The 21439-nt window shown below is 35.0% G+C and overlaps 1 protein-coding gene across 1 annotated transcript; it reads left to right on the top strand.

The window, feature by feature from the left end:
* The first annotated feature begins 259 nt into the window (after nt 1–259).
* Nucleotides 260–20352, top strand: POLR3C (DNA-directed RNA polymerase III subunit RPC3). The gene is made up of 16 exons (XM_035732733.2): nt 260–368; nt 4148–4329; nt 4373–4471; nt 4522–4661; nt 4703–4921; nt 6008–6117; nt 8478–8582; nt 8695–8796; nt 10617–10685; nt 11685–11736; nt 12556–12616; nt 15201–15267; nt 16539–16622; nt 17921–18072; nt 18657–18866; nt 19910–20352. The coding sequence occupies exons 2-16, from the start codon at nt 4169–4171 to the stop codon at nt 19980–19982; spliced, it is 1704 nt and encodes a 567-aa protein (XP_035585898.1). The 5' UTR covers nt 260–368; nt 4148–4168; the 3' UTR covers nt 19983–20352.
* The last annotated feature ends 1087 nt before the right edge of the window (nt 20353–21439 follow it).

Consider the following 21439-nt stretch of genomic DNA (forward strand, 5'->3'; position numbering starts at 1 on the left):
ACTGTACGGAGCCGAAAGTTGTGGAACTACTACAACCATCATAAAGAAGGTAAAAGTATTTATAAATAGTTGTCTACGTAAGATACTCAATGTCCGTTGACCGGATACCATCAGTAACAACCTACTGTGGAAAAGGATAAAACAGAATCCATCTGAAAAAAAATGAAGAAAAAACGTCGATGAACGGATCGTTTTGTGTCATTTAATGGAAAGAGTTCATTCGGTATGTACAATAAAAGAATGTAAGGATATTTGAGGTATTCTGCAACCAATACGAACATCAAGAGTCCACTTACCGGTCTTTCGAAAATTGTCAACAGTAACATTGGAATTTGCGGTGGATTTAGATTGCTGCGGTGTTTTTTCGCGTGGGTTTGTTTCAAGTTCTTGGCAGAATACAGGCTATCTTTTTCCTTTTTATTTCTCATTCGAAATCCGAGTTTTTATCATTCACTGCTCAAGCTGAATCCTGACCATAATGGTGTTGTTATCTCTTCAATAATATTAATAAGTGCATCGATTTTTATATAAGAATAGCCTATGTACTTTTTGCACTTTATTTTTTAATGAAAGTTCTACATTTATCCTCATCGAAATTTCTTTTAATTTTACTTCTTGAAGGGTTTGGAAAAGTTTCATTGCTTCAAGTCGTTACATATGTAACAACTGAATAGAATATTCTATACACTTGTACTTGCAGCCCATGATGGTTTTAATTGTCACGCTCAAGGAATTGAAATCTAAGCGTGTAAGACACAAATAAGGATAAGGAACAAAAGGTTTTTGATTGTGGTATTATGAACAGCAGTATGATATTGAGGACTAGCAATTTACGGCAATCAGTCAGCTACAACGTAGGACCAGGCACATATGTGCGTCGGTCCAAGCTGCCATACCTCATCGGCACAACAAGATGAACACCGGATTCATAGTAGTTAATTCAGTGGTGGTAGTATATAAAAGAAATATTGCATATAAGGACATAGTACAGAACAAAAGAATTAGTTCGTAGAAAGAAAGATATAAAGCGATTTTAATCTCTTAGTTTAAGGGAAGACAGAGAGTGCACACACCGACGCCTTTGTGATCTATTCTGAGCCATGTCACTCAGAGTCTCCAACCATTGTTTACGATATTCACACGGACCCCAACCGAGTAGTCTGCATCTACTAACATGGCTTAGACCAGAAGTTAGTAACTTCAAGCACTGATGCCACGTTTTGGTTTGGCCGCCCCTAACGTTCTTCCAGACATCCCCAACACCGGTTAGCAATGCGCGTTGTGGTAATCGGTGTTCAGGCATACGCAACAAGTGGCCCAACCACTTCAGTCGATGAAGATTTACAACCTCATCAACTGATTTACCATAATCCCCTAATACCCTACACGTCTAACCTCACTATTACTTATCCGGTGATCCCAGAAGAATCAAGCAATATTTTTAAGACATCTGTGGTCAAATGCCAGTAGCTTACGAGTATCTCCAACTCTTGATGGCCACGTTTCGCAGCCGTAAAATAGAACAGAACGAACTGCCGCGCAGTATACTTGTCCTTTTATTGATAGACGGATATCTCGCCTTCGCCAAATGTGACGCAAGTTGGCAAAAGCCAATCGAGCTTTTCGAATCCGTGCTGAGATTTCGTCCGATACCAACCCATTAGGGCTGATCAGACTTCCAAGATAAGTGAAGTTGTCAACGCGTTTGACTACTTCATTCCCTATCCTTAGTTCAGGTGTTAACGCAGACCAGTCCTGAAGCAACAACTTGCATTTAGAGGGAGAGAAGCGCATTCCAAACATCCTGGCATTGTTGCTCAGTGTTACCAGAAGACTCTGCATTTTGTCAGCGTCTTCACCAAACAGGACTATGTCATCTGTGTATTCTAAGTCGATAGGTGGACCTCCTGGAAGGAGATCAATGCCCGAGAATCCAGTCGGCGAAAACATTATTTCCATCAGTAGGTCTATGATGAAGTTAAACGAAAATGGAGAAAGTGGACAGTCTTGACGGACACTACTTCAGGTTGCAAAAACAGCAAGTTAAAGAAGTAGACATACAGGTTAAGCTGATTTTCAGATCTTCAAAGACCTGATTTATTTACCTGACTTTAACTGATGTCAGCTTATGCCTTACTGACGTCAGTAAGTTATGCTTATTACGCAAGTGATTTCATTGTACTTCTCCAATCAATATTCGTTTATCTATTAAATGATGCTCAATGCATCTGTGGTACTTCAGTCGATCATAGTTTACGATCTCATCAGTCGAAATTCGCCTGTTTCTTTACTCCTAATATTGGCACTCAGCCTCATCGCTGATGGAAACTATGTTGTTTGGGTGTCCGAAGTCTATATTAGAACCTGAAAATTGCAAGTAGCCCCCTCACAAGTCAGGATAAGAAGAACAAAGATTTGATCGTTCAATTCATGTAACAGTCCTAAATATGATTGGTTTCGATTAGCTGTTTTCGAGATGGAATAATTAGGGAAGCTATGGTCGTGGAACTTACATTAGTGGGGGTGGATGATCGGTTATAACAGGATTTTCAACTACGTAATCATGAACAGTCGATGGCAGTGACCTGTGGTATATGATTAGGTCCAACTTCCAAATGTTGCTATCACAATACAACAGAATATTGTACTAAAATACGTAATCACCAAATTCGCAAAAATTTAGTGGGATACCAGAGTGAACGCTTATCACATTGAATTGGTTGATTATCTTAGTCTTCTTATCGGGGTAGCGATTACGGTTGTTTTTTTCTGCACTCAGTGCATATCTACTCCTGTTGTCACAATGATCCTCTCAGTTATATCACAAATTATGTGAATCACTGAAGTTGCCCAACATGACTGAGTCAGTGGTCTGTTTTTTTCGCTATCGTCCTACTAACTCCCAAAGTCTCAAACCCATCATTCGTGACGGTTGTGAACAATTGTTTTTTTTGCTTCTTGCTTTTCCCTTTTTTGTGTACTGAAATACCACAGGTGTCTTGCCAGATATTTTATGTAAAGTACGCCTAGATGAATTTCTTGGTGTCCATTTAAAGGGAGCTATGAAGACCGATCTTTTTCCCACAAGTAGCTGAACGTTGCTCAAAATCATTGCTACTGTTTGAAAAAAATTGTTTGTTGTGTACTGCTCCTCACTAATCCTGGTTAGTGTTTTGTCCACCACATCTAACAATTCCTCTGTATACTTAGTAAAAGGTACTAGTCAAGAATTAGTGATTCACTTTATAGTTGCAGCAAACAGTTGGAATCGTAGAGTCGGAAATAGCAGCTTAATGTTTTTCATCTTAGTGAAGTTCAATTCTTTAGAAGTTGGAGCCATTTTTCATAACCACCACGCTGACGTTTAGGAGGAGACTAAGAAAATTCCAGTCTGCGCTACAATCACCGTAAGCAGGGACTTGAAACATGCGATGATAAACATCCTGACCCATCCGAGTATTTACATTGGATAACTCAAAGATGACTATTTACTCGAAGTAGCTATTTATAAAGTAAACTAGTTTTATTTTCCAGATCCGTGATCAGTGCTTAAGTAATGCTAATCAACTCTCCGTTTAAATATAAATCATTAGCCATTTGATCATGGGGACATGTGAATTCACATTTAATTGTGCTGTACATGTTATTCTAACCCTAAGCTCTCGGTACCATAACGTTTCCATTTGATTTTATTATATTTAGAGTGTAGCATTATGAACCTACGGGATAGTGTCCCAACTAATTAAATCTAGCCAACTAGTTATTTTTGACTAGTTGAAGAATTATTGGGGATGAGACGTACTCTCATATCGTCACGCTATAATTAGTCTTGATGGTTCAATTATGTGTTTCATTCTGCACAACTTTTTTCATAGGTTTTCAGGTATAAGTCACTCATAATTTTATACTTCAACCTTAATGTTTACAAGGGTTCGACATACATCATTTTTGGAGGTCATCGGTCCGATCGTCGAACAATATGTTTGTATATATTCATATAAAAAGTAAACAATATGTGCAGCTAATTACAATCCACAATAACGCATCTCTTAGCTCAAGATTTTCTAACTGGTTAACTTTTTATATATTTAAATACATCACAAATATATTTTATATACATCATGATCTCGAGTTTTCTTTGTTTTAGGGACAGACCAATAATTTTTAAATGTCAGACACGGCATCTGAATATGCATGTTATATTCTAAATAAGTATTTTGGTGAAGCTGCCACAGTAAGCACACATATTCTGTGTGTTAAAGGTTCATCAAGTTTGTCGGAAATTTTAAGGGATTCTCACAAAAAGTTACACTCAAGTCGAGTTTGCAAGTTAGTCTTCTTGTCCTCATAATTATTAATAACTGCATTTTAGATGCCTTATTTCACTTATCAGACATTCCATGTTAACTATACAGAAAGATTCGATCTTAAAATACAGTTTAAATTATGAACGAATATTTTTTGTGCCAAGGTAATGATGATATTAATAATTTACTGACTTGGATATTGTTCTTCATTTAGACTTCCATTGCTTTGCAAACTCGTGTTTCATTACTATGGCAAGGTTGCTGAGCAGGCTATGATTTATTTCTCTATGTTTGGGCGTGGATCTTTAAGTGACCTGTTAGTGTATTGTGTTAAAAAGCATCTTCATAGTAAACGTAATTTGGCTATTCTTCAGTACTTTTAATCTATTATAAAGTCCCTGTAGAAGAACAACACAGCTATGTCGAAGCTTTAGGAACCACTGTGACTACTCTTGTTAAAACCAATGTCCTGCAAATTGTAAATCCGAAGCTGTGGTCAGTTGAATCTAACAAGGAAACTAATGTATCGGCTGTACCTTCTCGAACAGCTGAAGCACCTGTACATGTCAATGTCTCGGAATCTGAAATGCAAATACCAAAGGACGATATATGTGGTTAGTTACCTGAACTATCCTAATTCACTTCCTTCCTGCCTTCCTTGCGCGATTTACCATGCTAGAAGTAATATTAATTGACTTTTGTCTACACATCGTCTCGTTTTTTTTACAAGAGCTGTTATACAGATCAATAATTTCGTTTTACTTATTTATTTTCTAATTCATATTACCGGGTACGTGGCTTGGTATCTATGCACTGATGTTTCTTAATATTGCTGATTATGCAGAGATTTATCTTCAAAAGTTTATTTTTACCAACTAATCAAAATATCTGTTTCCCAGCCAACGTTTTCTGTGTTTTTATATCGTATTTACAAGCAATTTCAAATACCAATTATCGACATAAGAGGTTTGCTTAGTAACAATTTGTTGTTCATCTGAGATTAAAGTAGGTCTGAGAATCCAGATGTATTTCATACAAAGTCTCTTCAATTGTATAATAATTAAGTATATCTTTTCGATGTTTCGGCAGCATGCTGTTTACGAAATTCTATGGTAGGAAGTAAATCCATGTACCGTTGTTTCCATGACTACGAGCCTACATTACATCAGGTATTAATCATGTTATTTCGGCTATGGAACTATTCACTCTTGAGATATTTTCTAAATATCGACTATCGAAATACTTTCTTACTTCCCAGCTGTTAACTGTTCAGATGTCTGGCGTTTAAACCGGGTTGGTGTGTACTGAGGATTCACCTACGGGAGTGGAAAAAACCTGATTCCAAATCAATAGTACACATAGGCTTCATAGTCCTGAAGGAACGAATTGCGTATGAACCTATTGTTGGTCACCGGCTACCATGGATCAAGAGTTTCTAACGTTGCTCCCTTGTCTCGTGGATTAGACCTCTGGGTCAAAGGCTCAGGGAGTGACTCTCCAAGAAAAGCACCTACTTCAGCTTGGGTATCTGAGCAGTATTCAAGGCCGCACACAAATTTAATGGTAACTACTTTGTATTGCACATATATATTTTGGCGCCCCCTTATACTAATGTCTACGTGCTTGAATAAATGAATAATAAACAGTGAGTGATAAACTTACTAATGTTGTTAAATGAAATTTATTTATTTTTAATTTAGAAGCATTACATAATTACATTTCTAGTGGATTTGTTAACTGGCCTATTGCAAATGAAAGAAATAATGAACCAGTGCGTAAACGTGTAAAACGTTATGATGAATCATCCGAGGTGATTTTATTAATTTTTCCATAAGATTTCAACATGATCCTCTAAATGCTTTAAATTAATCCTAGATACTCATTGTTGTAAGTAGTATAAGTTGTTTGTACACCAGCTGAGTAATGGTTATGGTATTCAGTCTTCAATCACTAGGTATCATGTCTGAACCCCATCCATCTACTTAGGCCTTGTCAGCTGGTTAATATTGGTAGTCCTGGCTGGAATATGGATGCTGTACTTGGTGAGTCAGCCATCTCGACTTGTGATGAGTATAGGTCGTCCAATTATTTCATCTAATCACTTTTGAATAGTTGGCTCATATTTATTCGATCAGTTGATTATTGATTCGTAAATTGTGGCCATACTTTGAGTAAGGGTTTATTCACTCTGCTCACAGTCACGGTTTCTCAAAGCGAAGTAGATAGAGCAGGGTGTAAATTAAGCACCCATTGATCGCGATTAGACTGTTGATTACGACAAAAAATGAACTTGGACGATTAAAATCTTGTTTGAAAAAGGTAATCTAATATACTGTTACCTGGAAAACTGATGGAAATCACTAATTGTTATCGGTTAATACCTGATGAGTGAACAATGACTTTATGAATAACATTGTCATGTGATACTCTTCCTGATTGGTTTATTTATTCATAAAAAGATTCTGTAAATAATTTTAGATTGGGAATTTGTATGGAAGGCATTAAACAAAGAAGTATATTTGTGAAAATTTCGACAACAGAAATTGGGTATTGGACAAGACTGCTAGGGGATTTCGCAAAAAAATTTATTTATTGACCATGAACCTGTTACATATATTAGTTAGTGTTTTTATTTGCAAGTTGTATTTATTACTTGGGGTGCTGTTAGAGGTGTCCGTCAAGGCTGTCCACTTTCCCCATTTTTGTTTAACTTCATCATAGATCTACTGATGGAAATAACTTTCTCGTCGACTAAGTTCTCGGGTATTGATCTCCTACCAGGAGGTCCACTTATCGACTTAGAATACGCAGATGACATAGTCCTGTTTGGTGAAGACGCTGACAAAATGCAGAGTCTTCTGGTAACACTGAGCAACAATGCCAGGATGTTTGGAATGCGCTTCTCTCCCTCTAAATGCAAGTTGTTGCTTCAGGACTGGTCTGCGTTAACACCTGAACTAAGGATAGGGAATGAAGTAGTCAAACGCGTTGACAACTTCACTTATCTTGGAAGTCTGATCAGCCCTAATGGGTTGGTATCGGACGAAATCTCAGCACGGATTCGAAAAGCTCGATTGGCTTTTGCCAACTTGCGTCACATTTGGCGAAGGCGAGATATCCGTCTATCAATAAAAGGACAAGTATACTGCGCGGCAGTTCGTTCTGTTCTATTTTACGGCTGCGAAACGTGGCCATCAAGAGTTGGAGATACTCGTAAGCTACTGGCATTTGACCACAGATGTCTTAAAAATATTGCTTGATTCTTCTGGGATCACCGGATAAGTAATAGTGAGGTTAGACGTGTAGGGTATTAGGGGATTATGGTAAATCAGTTGATGAGGTTGTAAATCTTCATCGACTGAAGTGGTTGGGCCACTTGTTGCGTATGCCTGAACACCGATTACCACAACGCGCATTGCTAACCGGTGTTGGGGATGTCTGGAAGAACGTTAGGGGCGGCCAAACCAAAACGTGGCATCAGTGCTTGAAGTTACTAACTTCTGGTCTAAGCCATGTTAGTAGATGCAGACTACTCGGTTGGGGTCCGTGTGAATATCGTAAACAATGGTTGGAGACTCTGAGTGACATGGCTCAGAATAGATCACAAAGGCGTCGGTGTGTGCACTCTCTGTCTTCCCTTAAACTAAGAGATTAAAATCGCTTTATATCTTTCTTTCTACGAACTAATTCTTTTGTTCTGTACTATGTCCTTATATGCAATATTTCTTTTATATACTACCACCACTGAATTAACTACTATGAATCCGGTGTTCATCTTGTTGTGCTGATGCGGTATGGCAACCTGGACCGATGCACATATGTGCCTGGTCCTACGTTGTAGCTGACTGACTGACTGTATTCATTACAGATTTATCGCCATCAGAGTACCTTTAGAAACCAGGAGACAATAAACTACTGCTTCGTCTTAGTATGTGAGTACTCAGCATTGTGCACTAGTGACGTCACCAGGAATCTAACCCAGAACATCTACCATTCCATTAATTCCTGGTTTTCAAAATTTCCCCCAACCGAGATAAATTTTCCTCATACATACAACCTGCAAATTGCATTGATCTCCACAAACCCTTTCAATTATTATCTTTTAATCAATCATTTTAGCTAATCTTTAAAAAATAAAATGATGTCTTGTTTTAATTTTCTTAACTTCAGTTAGTGAAATCTCTTAAATTGGTGGTCTGTCCAAATATTAAAACATTAGAGACAATGTGGAGAGATCGATTGATATGTCAGCTGGCAAGTGAAAAACTTGGTGAAGTAAGCTCTTTCTTGTTCATTTTATTCTGCTAGTACATCTGTTGAATCTTCCCTCTTTTCTTTGGGGAGGGGGGTAAAGTACTTATAGATCATCTTTTCTTTTCTGATTTAGATATGCGGTGATATTCTTTCACATTTATTATGTATTGCTACAGCTGCTAATAGGGGCACAGGAATCACCTCTACAGAGTCAGGAGCCGTTTCACGTTCAGAGGTTGGTCTACATATTTCACTTTTTTCATAGTATGGATCATTAACAATAAATGATATAATTTATTCTATAGTTTCTTATATGTATATACAGTTTCCTGAATTTGATTCTTTCATGTGTAAACAGTAATATTTGAAGTATTGAATTGAATAATGAAATTTTACTCACTTTTTACCATTTGTGGTTCATCTTATCCTTTATTGAAATAGTAAATACCATAACAAAATCACAATTTTTTTTTCATAATTATGATTCAATTATTTTATTTACTTACGCCTGTTACTTCCAATGGAGCATAAGCCGCTGACCAGCATTCTCCAACCCACTCTGTCCTGGGCCTTTCTTTCTAGTTCTATCCAATTGTTTTTCATTCTTCTCACGTCTGTCTGTCTCCATTTCTCGGTGTAATGTGTTCCTTGGTCTTCCTCTTTTCCTTTGGCCTTGAAGATTTCATGCAAGGGGTTTCTTTGTGTTGTTTTACTTGCCTCATATTAAATTTTCCAAATGAATAAATTCTATTTTGTATATATTTTGTTTCAGTTAAAGTGATTACCATGTCATTTTAGTCTAACAATAGTATTTACCATATGTAATATTTGATAAGAATCTTATATTCAAAGCACTCAATGATATAGAATACGACACAATTCTTACTTTAAAAAAAGGATAGCATTGTGAAAAATTTCATAGATACTGATCGTTTAATAAATTTAAACAAACTGAGAAGGTTCACAGAATAACATGGATTTATTTCAAAGTTTCTCATTCGCTTCAAACTACCCATAGTTACAGTTATACCTACACATTAATCAGGGAAGTTGAGTTCAAAACGAAACAGAGGAAAACAGACAAGAAGAACAAAAACACGGGTAATACAATAGTTAAAATTGTTCAGTATTTACATGTTGAAAGTAAAGTTAGTCATATAAGAAAGTGGATGGCATCAAAATAATGAGATAGTGAAAAAAGACATTTTTTAACAACTAAATGATAATCAAACTGAGTCATAAATGTCAGTGGAAATTTCTACTATATATGGTAAAACAAAATAAAATAAGATTATGTAGTTGACAACTGTTGAAACAATGTAATTGTTTTACTATGGAAACAAGAGGTTTAGCATATTTTATTTATACGATTGTCAAATGGAAAGCGCTTAATAGTAATGGCCTTTGGAAAGCAAAGTAAAGGCGATGTTTGCTGCTTCTTAGGATTAGAGGCACCTACGTTATATCTACTGTCCATTAAATGCCTAGTGATCGCACTTGTAGACAGTTTACTTGTTTAAAACACAGCTTTCGAGGAATATGTTCATAAACCTTGTAAATGTGCTTCTGTCAGTCTTTCCTACTCACTTGCTGCTTCAAGTACAATGAAATTCATAAATAAATTTGTAGTTGATTTTGGAAAAGTATTGATCCACTTGTGATTGGTTAAGGGAACATCCGGTGTTATATACTGGAAATCGTTGTGCTTCAGGGAAGCTTTTTAGTTTTTCCTTAATCATTTAATCAAATTTGAATACAAGACTGATGAAGACAACTGTAAAGAAAAATCTGTTAGTTAAGATATAATTAATGTGGATATATCAAATAATAGCTATCTTTAAGAAACGACATCACTTTATATAACTGAAACCAACAATTAAATGAATTTATGAACTGAAACTATGTCTTGAGGTCTGTTCAACATAATCCGTTTTTCAACATAATCCTCCTATCCTTGATAACAGCGTGATAAAATATGCGGTAGTTTTGTTCATCATAAATAATGATTTGCCCTTCTCTTTAACTTTTCTGTAATTTGCTTATTTATTACGACAGCTTTTGCGAAGTATGCGAATTGTACCGGATCATATATCCTCGTATATATCCTTATTGATAGATGATGAGGTAATTATGGTATGCTTTTTTGCTAGTATTAAATGTAAGCATTTTAATTATCAGTGTTTTTTGCACGCTAAGTGAATTTATAGTACTTCAAGCTAATCGTGCACAAAATTAAAATCCATAATCAACACAATTATTTAGCTTTCGGATTCAGTGAAACGTGAATTGTTATACTCTTCACTCAATCCACAAAAATTTTCAAATATCTACCGTCACCTTTTGCATTTTCTTTGAATACTTCAGGGTTATTTTTCCTCCACGTTGTTTGAACGTATAAAATTTGCTACTTCATGGTGCTGTATAGGCCCCATAACCTCAACGTCTATGGAGAGATTTGTATTATCTCGTAACATTTTCTTAGTGTTTTCTGTCTTTGGCAATATAGTCGAGAGCCTTTGGGACTTAATCACTAAGACATATCTGTCAGCTTAGAGATTTCTTTGGTATTTTAAGGACTTAAACCTACATTAATAATTAATCGTCCGAACTATGATTGACTCTCTAAAAAATAGTTTTACATATGAGTGAGTTTATTGATTTTTAGCAATCAGTGTAAATATCTCAATCGTAAAGTAATCTACTCGCACTCTAATGGACTCAGTAAATAAGTCTCAGACAATGACAGGCTCGAACCCAATGTTAAATATTCACCTCTCTAAGACTCCATAGAGTGATTTATTCATAAATTTCTTACTGTCTTTATAAATAACATCATATCGATTGATATATTCCATCTTCAGGATTTATGTGCTCAACAATTAGTACGAGATCAGTCAGTAATCAATATGATAGAATCATCTAAAATTCAGTATAACTTTTACTTATGTATTCAATTACTTTAAAAGTTGTAAATCAGATAAAAAATATAAATAACTTGTAACTAGTAAAGTGTTTCATTTAATCATCAAGAAGTGTTTCAATCAATGTCTTATCCTTATATTTTGATAACTGCATAGTTATTATTTATTTATTCATTTCTAAAGATTTCCTTTTTTTTTGTAGGTAAAATTCCTTTTACAACAACCTGGATTAGCTGGTTACATGTACACATGTCGTATTCCTTTTTTTGGTCTTTGATGTTTCAACACCAATTGAGAATACTTACCATTTTAGAGTTTCACAACCACGTCATTTACATTGAGGTGAAACAATCAAGATTATTACTAAAATAGTGGAATAGTAAAATGAATGCATTTATGTCAGATAAAAACGTATAAAACCATTTTCCTAAACTTTATGATCGAAGGGAAGACAAATGATGAAAGCATTCATTAGTTAGCAACTATTTTCGAGAATATTTCCAACTGTTGGTTATATTAATTACGTGTTCTCCAACTAGAGAAAGTAGAAATAGCATTATTTGTACTTCATGTTGGGTAATTTTTTTCAACTTTTATTACTTTACTTATCGCTCTTGAGGTGTTTGACCAGGATTCTTCAACCAACTTTGTTCTAAGCTCTCCTTTCTAGTTGTTGTCAAGTGTAATTCATTCCTTTGATGTCATGACTTTTCAAACTTGTTACAAATTAATCAGTAGTAACATTTCAGCTAAATATTCTTACTTGATCCATGATTGAGAAATTAATTTATCGCTCTGATGTTTTCAGTATACATTTTTTTCTCTACATAGAAACGATAGTTATTTTTAGTGCATAACTTTTGTTTACAGTTATCTTTTCCAATCAGTGAAAAATGTTCATTTCAGAGAAAGAAATAAAAATATAGTACTAATGTCAGTAGTGAAATATTCACTCAAAGATGTAAAAAGATAACAGATTTTACGCATTATCTATCACATTCAATATACAGTGAAATGTTTAGTTTTGTCATTTATATTATTGTAATAATTTCCTTAACATTTAATAATATCAGCTTATAAATATGTCATTAAACAACTATTTATCAAAAATGTGGAGTATATCATACAAATCCTGTAAGTTGTTTTCTTATTTTATTTTTTAATACTTTTATGGTTTTGATTGGGATCATGAATCGATCGATGTTAGACCACCATTGAGAACCTATAAGCGGTGGACGGCCGTTCCGTCCTAATATGGTACTCCTAGGCGTTGCCCATCCATGATCTCTCACACGGGATTCCAATCCAGGACCTTCGGTCTCGCGCGCAAACGCCTAACCTCCAAACTAATGAGCCGGCATCCAACGGTGTTAATGTTTAACTTCAACCAATTCACGAATTTTCTGGTTGAAAACTTCACTAGTTGCCTTTTCTAATTCCTTCAATAGCACGCCATTTTTGTAATAAATCACCTGCCGTTTTAATTTGAGACGGAATATGAGTACATACATGTGATATAATAATTATACTCACTTCCCCTCACAAAAAATTTTCTTTGCCTTTAGCCGAGATGAAGGAACATCAAATTTGCACTATCATAGTGACAAGCACTTAACAAAATAAAAGCCAAGGGAATCCGTAATAGTAGAAAAATCAAGCATAGAGAATACCTTTTGAAAGGAAAGAATGAAACCAAGAAATCAGGGATATATAAAATAATACTTAGACTCAAAATTTAAAGAAATGTGAGCACTGCTGCACTCAAATGCCCTGGCATGACCGAGGGTGGGGTGGGCCCGCCATCCCTCTCGAAATGCTCTCACACGGCCACGCGTATACAGCCTCTGCCAGGGAAGTCCTACCCAATGCCTTCTCGTGGCATTATTGTTGTTTACGAAATTAAGAGGACGGAAAGCGAATGTCCGGCGCTTTAACCGGATTCCAAACCAATGGTACACATGGGCTCCAGTATCCTGAGGGAACAAATGGCGTATGAACCAATCGTTGGTCACCGGCTACCACGGGACTGCATCTCCTCACGATACTCTACTGCCTTGTGGGTCAAACTTTTAGGTCAAAGGCTCCGGGTGTGGACCCCTAAGAAAACCATCTGCTTCGGTCTGGGCACCCGGGCAGTATCACAGCCCTCACACAAATCGAATGATTTATGTGGCGCATATCTACTTGGTGCCTCCTTGTACCAATGTTTATGTGTTTAAATAAATAATAATAATAAAATAATACTGCTGCACCACTACGTCCATTTTTCAACTGAGCTATATAGTTTTGATTTGTTGTTTACGACTTAATATGTGAGTAGCTAAATCGTATAGATCAACTTATCAGAAAGTATTTGGAAACCGAATATATAAAATATTACATTTATTACTGAAGTTCATAATAATAATAACGTCTAGGTATATGTTACTTAAAACGTTAAATTACATCTATGAATGACACTCTAACATGTATAATCAACTTAGTATAGCTTTTGAAGTTAAGTTTTGTTAAATTTCAATCCTTTTTAATTATTACTCACTGAACATTGAAATAATACTGAATCATAGTTTTTTGTCAAATTCGAAATTTTTTGAACCTACTCACCATCAGTTTCAAATGTTGATTTTTGTTTAGTCACTTGGGTTTGCGAAGCATGTCTATAGGCCTCTAGTGAATATATCATTTGTGTTATTATGACCATGATTCATATATGTGCAGTCAGTCAGTCAGTAACAACGTAGAACTTCGTACGTACGTACATCAGTTCGAGTTGCCACACCACATTAGCACAGAGATGCAGTGGTCGGTTCAAATCCCGTAGTGGTAGAGATAATAAGAGTATAAGCAGTAATCAGGAAAATTAGTGTTTGGAGATGTTATTTAAAGAGTATAATCCAGTGAAATAAATTTGGAAAGAGAAAAAAAAGAAGGGGACATAAAGAAATCAGAAGATTAGAATTTGGGAGAACACAGAGAGTGGATGCACCTGCGCCATTGCAAACGATTTTGAGCCATGTCATTCAGGTTCTCTAACCATCGGTTGCTATCATCTCGCGGTCCCCAACCAGGTAGTCTACACCTACCAACATGACTCAGTTCACTTGTCAGTGACTTCATGGACTTGTGCCATGTTTCGGTTTGGCCGCCCCTAGCTTTCTTCCAACCTACTCCTATACCACTGAACATAGCACGTCGAGGCAGTCGGTCGTTGGGCATACGTAACACGTGTCCCAGCCATCTCAACTGATGAAGTTTCCCCACTTCATCAATCGATTTGCCATCCTTACCTAGTACCCGTTTCCTAACTACTGCGTTACTTACTCGATGGTCCCGGGATATACGAGCAATGTTTCTAAGACACCTATGATCAAATACTAGTAATCTACGGATATCCTCTACTCTTACCGGCCATGTTTCACTGCCATAAAGTAGGACGGAACGAACTGCTGCGCAGTAAACACGTCCTTTGGTTGATAGACGGATATCTCGCCTACGCCATAAATGACGCAAGTTGGTAAAAGCTAGTCGAGCCTTCTGTATCCGTGCTGAGATTTCGTCACACACCAGACCACAAGGGCTGATGAGTTCATATATGTGCTCAATCCAGTATATTTTATTCTTGTCTATCACTCATGATAAAAGGTCTTACGTTATCTATAGCTGGCTGTTGGTCTACTATAAATTAACATTTTTTTCCCGTTTTTATTTTGAAACTTAGCTTTGAAAGTAATGGGTTACGTATTTTCCGATTTCTTCTGCTTTCTGGACCTTCAAATTTAGAAGAGGTGAATGAATACTAGTTTTGATGCTCAACTTTTCAGTAGTTTCGATATGAGTACATATTTTCATTTTGTTTTCCTTCGTAATAAATTATCTTATTTTGGTGATGATCCTTTTTCATAAAATAATCACACATTCATAAAATATCTTGTTTATGCTTACTTTGATGGATTGTGGTCGATTATTATCGTTTTGAAATATCTAATGTTCGGTTTATTGGTTAAACCCCTTTTTATGGACAACAATTTTTACATAAATTTATCCATAGTGTAATAATAGTTATGTTGTTTTTATAGAAGCATCAAAATATCATTATTAGAGTTTGTTTTCGTTTAAATAGCACACAGCGAAATAACATTCACTTTTTTCGAACAATGTCTATGTGGACACTGTTGTATGGCTTAAAGTGGAGTGCTTGAATTTTTAAATAATTACCGAAATGCACTAAATTAAGTAAAGTTATGTACTACTGGGTACATTTTATCAGTAACACAACCGAAACACCCTGAAATAATAATATTTCAACTAGGTTTACGTTTTATTAAACTCTTTCAATTATTGGAAAATGGAATATGCTTTGTTAGATCAATGAATTTCGATCAGCATTAAAGTATCGTTAACATGACACTAATTACTATCAAACGATCATTTAATTTATGTTTATTTTTTTATAACTGACTATTTTAAACGAGATATTTTCATTCTGGTATAAATTGACTGCCATGATGTTGAAAGGAAAGTAGTAGTTTCGCTGTTTTGATCATCACATTTCTAAATGGCCAAATTACTATGAGCATTATCACAGTTGTATGAAAGAGAACACTTTCTTGATTCATCGACCACATTGCAATTAATTAGCATAAAGCTTCATTTTCATTTTGTTTTGTAAAATGTTTTCACTTAATGTTATCTACTTTCCGAATTAATCATATTATTTCATTTTTGTATTGGTTGTTTGAATCTTCGCATTGATGTTTAGGACTACAACTGACCAGTCTCTTATTAGTATATATGCATCCTATGCGGATTGCCTCAATATCCCTTTAAGTCACAAGTATTATAAGCAGATATCGTATTATCGTTATTATTATTATTATTATTATTATTATTAGATTTATTTTCATTTCTTACTCTTTATTTTAGACTTCTAGAAATTATCTCTACATCTCGCTTGTTCTTTTATAGTTAACTTCTTAATTATACAATTAAGTGTTGAATTTCCTTTCTTGCCATCATTTTTTCTTTTGTTAAATCATTTTCATTGTGTTCTCTATAGGTTGAACGAAAAGTATTGCTTCCCCAAAGTGATTTCCGACGAATACTACCACGTATGGTATCTATGGGACTTATTACAACAACTGTAAGTTGTAATTTACATATTGACTTATGCATAAATGTTACCAATAGTTTTACTAATATTGAGATTGTGGAAAATGTTTATGGCTCAGGGTAATGATTTCCAGGATGTTTCATTCTGTGAGCTGGATGGTTTGATCATTAAGTTTACATTATCTTTGCCGACAATACCATCACTACAGACGTCAATAAGAAATGAATTGTTAGAATTTCTCCACAATATTGACTATCTCCTTGTTCTGTTGACCGAGAAGAATTTGTTTGGTTGTTATCCATGCGTGTGCGTGGGCGTTATTCACATGGTTGTTTTGATTGTTTCCACCTATAACCTTGGGGTTGTTTATCCTTTTCCTGACTAGTTGGTGGATTAGGCTAATTTCAATGTCTATTGATTGATCTGTTACCAGAGTGTCATGCTTCTAAGAATTCACTAGCTTTCTTTATGTGCCTTCTGTCCAGTATCTTAACAGTTTTTCAATTGAAATCATGTTCATGGTTGTTCATATGTATTGGTTTGAAAGAAGTTGTTTCTTGGCATTTAACTACTAGATGGTGTTCATGTAGACGTAGACGGAGCAGGTGATCGCTTTGGCCTGTTTAGGGCTTCTCATAATTACTGAAAATGATGTTTTTTTTAATGTGTTGTAATTTGGTCTGGATAACATCCATATTGTTTTAATGGCCGAATCGTTCGTATAAGTTTTATTACAGATCCTTCAAGCCGTCGATTAGTCTAACGATTATTACATATATCTTTACAGTGTCTTTGGAATTACGGTAAAAAAGTGTTGTGTATTGGAATAACGAAAAATCAATGATAAAATGTAGGCTGCAGCCGTTGGTAATCATTCCTGTTGTGTCCCATACTAAAGCGAAACAAACTGTCCAGTGCTTCGCAGTCTTCAATAGTTTTCTGACTAAGGTCAGTTCATGAAATAAATTATAAAACTAGGGAGATAGTTGAATTCTTTATAGAAAATCTCTAAAGCTGATAAAAACTGGTTAACATTAATTCCGTTGCTACATAATTATCAATTTAGGGAAATAAACTTCAAATATTATGAAACTTTAGTTTTAATTAAGTTGCTTCTGTATTATAGAATAAATTGACTTGGTTTATAAATACAAATTATTAAAATCTAGTTTCGTGGCCTTGATGCATTGTTCTCACTTCGAGATTTGATGTTCTTTAGCTGTGTAACTTGCTGAATAGTTAGTTTTTGTTCTTGAAGGAAATCATTTTTAAGGGCAATTGAATAGTTATATATATATTCATCTTCTATTAATCTATAAATATATTAGGAACTATCGCGAACAAAGGAATACACAGCAGACACTATCTTTTGTTTGTATTCCATCAATTTGTTGCAAGTTGCTCGATTGGTAATTGAACTTTCACAACATGAGGTTTATCGTATCTCTTTGCGTCGTGATTATGAATTTTCACAGAAAAGGTATGCTATTTAATTTGCTTTGTTGTGTTGATTTTTAAAGCGTGTAATATGATATTACTCATTGTTGTCACATCTAATTTTCAGTCATTGATAATATCTTCATCTAAAAGAATCTGAAGTTCTTGTAGTTATATATATATATATATATATATATATATATATATATATATATATATATATATATATATATATATATATATATATATAGACCTTAAACGTTAATACTGTTGGATCTCGACTCAGTGGTCTAGAGGTCAAGTGTTTGTGCGCGAGACCGGAGGTCCTAGGTTTGAATTCCGTGTGTATGGTCGTGGATACGCACTGCTGAGAAGTCTCATAGTAGTACGAAACGGTCATCCAGTGCTTCCAGGCTTTTGTTGGTGGCCCAACATTGATCGATTCATGGTCTCAATGAAACTCCAACAATCTCCACAACCCTATACTTACAATTCTTAAAAATTGTTATCTCTATTATTCAAACCTTGATATCGATGACTTGTCTGTCAAATTGATGATCCTATAAATTGAAATCATTGTCAAATATCTGTACTTGTGATAGTTGTATATATGTTTTCCCTTTTCAGTCGTCTAATTGAACAACGTTACCGTATTGAATCTCTTATCCTGCAACATCAGGCTAAGTTGAATGAATACAACGAATCATCGTCTAGTGCATCTCTAAATGATTCGAATGAGTCTGAATCACAACACAAAGAAAGTATAGAATCTTTGAAATCTTCAATAACACCTTCTGAACTGCATCAATTAACAGTTTTGTCAGATAAATTATCTAAGTAAGAACTATTTTCAACTTTTTTCACAATAATGTCTTTTAGAATGTTTTGTTGCATGGTTTGTTTTCAGTTTATTTTAACTCACCTTGTTTTATTTCTTTATGCGCGTTTTATTGTTTGTTATTGCGTTCGATTAGTTCATTATTGAATAAAATTTTAATGCTTCTTTGAAACACAGATTTGTCTTAATAGTATTAAACATACTTTTGTTAATTTATGGAAGCATGATTCTGCGATATACTCATTTTTTCTAGGTTGTAAGGGTGGCATCGCCAGTTGCTGAGTTTATTTCTACTTAATCACTTACGCATGTTGCGCTTCGTAGAGGAGTATAGGCCACCCGTCAGGATCCTGCATACAACTCTGTTCTAGACAATCCTTTCCAGTTGCTACTCATCCTTTTCACATCTACTTCCGATTATCGACACAGTGTGTTCTTTGGTCTTCCTCTTTTCCATTTCCATTCAAGATTTCAAGTTAGCTCTTGCCTCGTGATGCAGTTTGGTGATTTCCGTAATGCATGTCCTATCCACCTCCATCGTATTTTCCTAATATCCTCTTGAGCTGGAAGCTGGTTTGTTTACTCCCACAGTAGGCTGTTGCTGTCGGTATCCGACCAAAGGACGTTGAGTATCTTGCATAGGCAATAGTTTATAAGTACTTGTACTTTTGATTTCATTCTGCTGCAGTAATATTTCTGTAAAAAATACCGCGAAGAATAAGCTTAAGTTGACTTTCATCGACCAGTTAATCAATCTGTTTTGTTTGAAGTTGGACATTTATAGACAATATATCTTCATATGGATGGCCTAGAAGTCGTTTTACTGGTAGGTGATTCGTCTCATTCTGTTAACTGCGACGTTGATCAATATTACTGCGATACATTTGATAACGTTTACAGATATATATATGAAATATTTACACTTCATCTTTACACAAATAAGAAATGAAATCATTAGCAAACCTCTTGCTTTTTATTTTTTTATTAACAAGTCTATATATTCATTGATTATCTTTGATTTTAATTTCGTTTCATTTATTAGGTTAATTAACTGTGAATACAAATGTCATACAGCATGGTTTGTAGCTGATCTTTTTCTTCGTTTACATTCTTGATTACATTAAACGTAAAAATCTATGTTCTCCAGTTGTATGTAAATAATTTTTATGCTAAGTTACCCAAGGTTTCATGATATATAGGACATAAATGAATCTTGTAACGTTTTCATAATTTCAAAATATATATTACTGTTTTAGGAAATGACGTTTTGGTTTACCATCGCTATTGTAACGAGTACTTTGTATTTATTCAAATAAAGTATTAAAGTAACTGTGTATTGCTGTCATCTTTTTCTGTTTAAACGGTCGTATAACGATAGCTTTTTCTATGGCGTCTGGTGTTCATATAGGCCCATTAAAATTTGAGGCTAAATAAGTAATTTTAGAACATGAATTCGACCAACAAGAACGTTAAAAGTAGTCGGGGTTTGTGTATTATAAGCAAGCCTTCGTGGTATTATTGGTCCTCTTGGTATATATCTTCGTTGATGACATGATCATTTTTCATTTCCTTAAGAATTGCTAACAAGAGACTAGACTTAAAACCTGTTGTCCGTTCGATTAAATTTTCAAATTGAAAATGTGTATGGAGTTTGTTAATTTTCTCACTCACGCCTATATATTGAAGATTTGAATCTAAGAGAATTTGGATCATATACGAAATATTATCGATCTAATTCTTAGTCTAATGCAGTGTTGCAGACTGGATTTGTATAAGTCTAGAAATAGCTTATGTAGATATGTAGCATCGACTGAACGAACAGTCCAAGCAAAATCTAAAGTTGCAGTAAATTTATAGTCCAAACACCGTAAATTTCTGGTATTTGTATTTTCTATTTGACCATGGATATCTGCAAATAGAAATTAAGCTGGCAGTGATGAAGTAAGGAAAAAAACATTCTAGGTGATGATTCCTGACGTTAAACTGTGTATGAATTGATTAAGCCAGACGATGAAATTATATTCGACAGCTGATCGATTTTTGCCTACATATGCTACAGACATATGTGTTTGCAGTACATTGTAGCTATACTTACGAGGAGTTGGTATTTTAAAAGATATATCATATAGGGACACTAACATGCTACTGATGCTTGTTAAATAACAATGATATACCTTCATAATCGTAGTTGAATAGTTATTTCGATCAGCTGACCGACTTAGTCGAAATCGAATACTACTCAACATTGAGATAAGACAATAAGTGTTCTCAGTAATTGACAAACTTAAGCAACGATGGAGATGAAAAAGAATAAGTTTAGGATGCATTCATAATGCTAGTCTAGCAGACCATTGACGTAGACGATCTGTATCAAATGTTTGGAGGCTACTCGAGTTAGATGACGGTTGTGTTACCAACCACCTAACACTGAAGTCACACCTCGCGGTTAGTATCCGACGTAGATTATCCTTTCGTTGTATCCCGGCGCTGTGGCTGCTTTGATGACTGTAAAACACGAATGACGTCATTACATAAATATATTAAGGGTAGCTACAAGCAACAAAGTGCGAGC

Source organism: Schistosoma haematobium, chromosome 2, assembly GCF_000699445.3.
Source record: "Schistosoma haematobium chromosome 2, whole genome shotgun sequence".
Lineage (NCBI taxonomy): Eukaryota > Metazoa > Platyhelminthes > Trematoda > Strigeidida > Schistosomatidae > Schistosoma > Schistosoma haematobium.

What these genes read in the sequence shown, in the direction of transcription:
- POLR3C (XM_035732733.2), top strand. Translation starts at nt 4,169, where the DNA reads ATGTCAGACACGGCATCTGAATATGCATGTTATATTCTAAATAAGTAT. An exon ending in TGGTTACATGTACACATGTC is followed by an intron (nt 11,737 to 12,555) that starts GTATTCCTTTTT and finishes TAATAATATCAG; the next exon opens with CTTATAAATATGTCATTAAA. An exon ending in TGGGACTTATTACAACAACT is followed by an intron (nt 16,623 to 17,920) that starts GTAAGTTGTAAT and finishes TAAATATATTAG; the next exon opens with GAACTATCGCGAACAAAGGA.